This window comes from Morus notabilis, unplaced genomic scaffold (assembly GCF_000414095.1).
Source record: "Morus notabilis unplaced genomic scaffold, ASM41409v2 Scaffold125, whole genome shotgun sequence".
NCBI classification, from domain to species: Eukaryota; Viridiplantae; Streptophyta; class Magnoliopsida; order Rosales; family Moraceae; genus Morus; species Morus notabilis.
Genome location: NW_010363325.1, coordinates 133184 through 137288, shown reverse-complemented (window position 1 = coordinate 137288; position 4105 = coordinate 133184). Strand labels below are relative to the sequence as shown.

General features: G+C 40.3%; 1 protein-coding gene across 1 annotated transcript in view; it reads right to left on the bottom strand.

Moving 5' to 3' along the window:
- Nucleotides 1-2590, bottom strand: part of LOC21397682 (histone deacetylase 6) — a 3679-nt gene extending 1089 nt beyond the window's left edge. The window contains exons 1-4 of the mRNA XM_010104190.2: nucleotides 1926-2590; nucleotides 796-1236; nucleotides 529-671; nucleotides 108-198 (exon numbers count right to left, since the gene is read on the bottom strand). Of these exons, the coding sequence (XP_010102492.1) occupies nucleotides 108-198; nucleotides 529-671; nucleotides 796-1236; nucleotides 1926-2468 (1218 nt within the window). The 5' untranslated portion in view covers nucleotides 2469-2590. The remainder of the gene's footprint in view (nucleotides 1-107; nucleotides 199-528; nucleotides 672-795; nucleotides 1237-1925) is intronic.
- Between the last annotated feature and the right edge of the window lie 1515 nt (nucleotides 2591-4105).

Below are 4105 nucleotides of genomic sequence, written 5' to 3'. Positions count from 1 at the left end.
CTACACGAACAAATCTAAGACTCAGTAGGCCAAGACAGAAATGTTGAAGAGAAACTACATTTTAAAAAACCAAAATAAAGAAAGAATCGACAACAACAAATAATGACCTCTTCTGGAACTTGTGTGGTAGACGGTGTTGTCTGAAAAGGTACACTGGGTGCATGTGGCAATCTAGAAAGTTGCTCCAGTAGTGTAGTCCTGGGGAATAAAACGTATAACAATGAAATATCAAAGACTTGACAATAGGAACAAAGAGATTATGAAACAACATGCACTAAGCAAGCCAGATAAAGGAGATTCCATCCAAAAAGGTGTAAATGCTGTAGGTAAACATAATACTGACACCCAAAACGAATCAAAGTTCTGCTATTGCAAAACGAATCAAAGTTCTGCTATTGCGAAACGAAAATAACTTCCAAAACTTGAAATGCTCTTGCGCCTCAGAGTCAACACACATGCTTATCCATATAGCTTATTTATAGAGTGACATTTAGTTATAAAACAGAATACGGCAATACTCAATATCACCTTATTTTCTCCATATCTTTGGGATTGTTCATATTCTCCATATTGCACGGTTCTACATGAAGAGTGTAATCTGGGCCAAAATACTCAAAATATTCATTGTACGGCAACTTGTTATCTGGCTCAACTCCAACTGCAACCGCTGTCTGACACAAAATGAGAAATGCAACATCTCAAGAACTCAATAAAATAACTTCGAATACTAGAAGGAAAACTGATCGGTACTGTGAAATTGAATGGTGAAGAGGAGTCACAAAGTTAAGGGGAAACCTCATAGCACCAGCAACGGGCGACATTCCGTATTGTATATCCACCGCCACCCAAGACCATCAGAGGAACATTAAAGGATCTGAGGAAACGAAGGCAATCAGCATGCCCCTTAACTGACAAATTGAAGCACCCCAACCGATCACCAGATAAAGAATCTGCTCCGCATTGAAGAACAACTGCGTCTGGTTGATATAATTCCATAACTTTTTGAATGATGGGCTGAAACAGACCACGGAAACTCTCATCATCAAGTCCATCATTTAGCGGGACATTGAGAGCATAGTTCTTGCCAGGCCCCACACCAATGTCCTTAATGTGTCCAGTCCCTGGAAAGAACTCCCCAAATTTATGGAAGGACACGGTCATCACTCTGTCAGTGGTGTAAAATGCCTCCTCAACACCGTCTCCGTGGTGAACATCAATATCCACATAAAGTACACGCTGTGCAATGACAACGAAAGAATCACATAAACAACGTTTTCAATCTAAGCCTAGACAAAAGGCAGAGAGTCGAGAAGCGTAACTCAAAAAGTATAAATGTGAAAAGTCGCAAATATTCAGAACCTACAAAATCTCGATACTTCTACGAGCAATGACGACTTATTCCAACTACATTACTACATTGCAATGAGAGAATCCTAGTTTTATGCTTAAAAGATTGACCCACTTGCTTCTCTCATGTTACAATTCTCTCCATAAAGCCACCTTTTCTACTAGATGAACTGCTGGTTCCAATATTTCAATTGATCACCGGTGAAAGGACTCCGCGAGCCGAGATGGCTAACTAGTGCTAATCCAATACTAAAACACTAGAAACTGTTATAGTATAACAGAAAAGTACATAGAAACATTCACAATTCAAAGTACGAAATAAAAAATGAGAAAAAATCCCAATTCACAGTTGAACAAAATAACAAGCTCCATAACAGAAATTTGAAACTTGTCCAGAGAAAGAAAAGGGCAAAACGAGCATTTTCTTGAAATTCCTAATATAAAAGAAAAGTACAGCAAAAAAATCCCAATTCAAAGTCTGATTACAGCAAACCATACCCAAATTTCCAATTTCGCAGTCCAAAAATCAATGCATTACTAAGAATTCAAAATTCTCCAAAAGAAAGAAACGTTATTACCCTATGAACCTTGAGAAGCTCGAGAATCCCAAGGACAATATCATTGACATAGCAAAACCCGGAGGCCTCGGACTTCTTGGCGTGGTGCAATCCTCCGGCCCAATTGATGGCGATATCGGCGTCGGAGCGGTTAAGCTTGACGGCGGCGCCGATGGAGCCGCCGGCGGAGGCCTGGCAGAAGGCGAAGAGGCCGTCGAAGACGGGGCAGTCCTCGCCGACGTTGAAGCGCTTGAGGTGGCGGGAGAATGAGGAGTCGGCGAGAGTGGAGGGGGAGACGGAGGAGAGGAAGTCGACGTAGTCGGGGGAGTGGAAGAGGCGGACGTCGGCGGGGGCGGCGAGGAAGGGACGGCTGATCTCCATCCGACGGTGGAGGCCGTAGTGGACGATCAGGTTGTGGGCCATCCTGATCCGGTGGGGCTTCATCGGGTGGCCCTGGCCGTAGTAGTAGTCTCCGATCGTCGGCTCGTAGAAGTAGCTCACGCGCCGCTTCTTCGCATCGGTTCCCGAAGACGCCAGCGACGCGCCGCCGCCACCGTCTTCCATGCCTCAGGAGGAAAAAAATAATTAAAAAATTAAAAAATTAAAAAAAAAAAAAAAAGCGAGCTTGTTTACTCTCTTCTGTGTCGACTGTCGAGGCGACGACGAGGAGGAGGAGCGAGACTGAACAGAGAGAGAGAAACACACATTGTGATTGGGTACTGGGTCAAATAGATATTAAGCCCAATATTTTGTCGGATGGATAATGGGCCCAATTTGAACGACTTTACATTTAATTTGGTAGATTATCATTAGTAACTTACCATATTATTTCAATTTTTCCAACATGTATTACGGCTTTTTATATTTGGGTGTGGTTTTAATGGTTCTTTTATTTAAGGTAATCTTAATAAATAGTAATGATTTTTATCCTTTACTCTTAATTCATAATATTTTTAATTAAATAATTACATTAACAAAAGGGTATTTAGTAGGGCTGTTCATAAACCCGAACAACCCGCAAACCCAACCCACCCCGCCCCAACCCAAGCCGAAAAAAGCAACCCGCAGCATTATTTTTAAATTTGCGGCTCATTATACCTCTGGCCCGAAGTGTTTGGGGCAGATTGCGGGTTGGGCCCATAACAACCCGCAATCCCCAACCTAACCCGCACAACATACCCCCAAGCTTTCGGCCCAAGCCGAACTGCCCAAGTTCTACCCTAGGCTCGCTAACATTAGGGTTCACAATCTCATTCTCGGTCTCCCCTCCCGTGAACCCCCTCTTATTGCCTCTTCCTTTTCAGTTTTCCCTCTTCTTCCCCTCCCGTGAATCCCCTCATAACTCTCTCCTCATTGCTCAGTCCTCTCGGTCGCCGTCTTGCCCACTTTCTCCGGTGCTCTCTCGCCGGACTGATAAGGATGGTTGCTATTTCTATTTAATGATGAAGTTTGAATATTATATTAAACTTTAAGTCTTTGATTTTTTGAATGTTGAAACCGACCACCCAACCCACCCCGCACCGCCCCAACCCAACCCGAACATTGTTGGGTTGTGAAATTTTTCTAATATTGTTGGGGCCAAATATGTGCAACCCGCACCCTTTGGGGCGGGAAAAAAAGTCGTACCCCGCATCAACTCAACCCATGAACAACCCTAGTATTTAGCAAGAGTAATAAGTAAAATTTTATATCACAACACACCATCAAATTTTTATATTTGATAAGTAACCAACACGAAAACTTAACCATTTAAAACTCATTCTTTTAAATATATATGCAAAATTTAAATCATATGGTAAAATGTTATATATTACAATAGTTATTTTATATCATTAAAATAATTATTATTTAATTATATAGTACAAAATATAACATCAACATGATGACTATTATGTAAATTTTGTTATTTTTATATTATTTCATAAATTAGTTAAATTTCAATTTAGGTATTAAATTTTACCAAGTAACCTAATCATCTATTTTATGGGGCCGGTGGTCAGAGTAATGTGATAGGTAATCTACTAGGTTTATTGTTCGAATTCAAGTAAAAAAATAAAAATAAATAAATAAACCAAAAATAAAAAATCAGATTTAAAAAATATTGCATCAACAAAATAAAAAAATCATAAGCAAAATGATAAAAATATACAAAAATTTGAGATTGCAATAAAACAAAACCCAATTATTGACAAATAATCTCG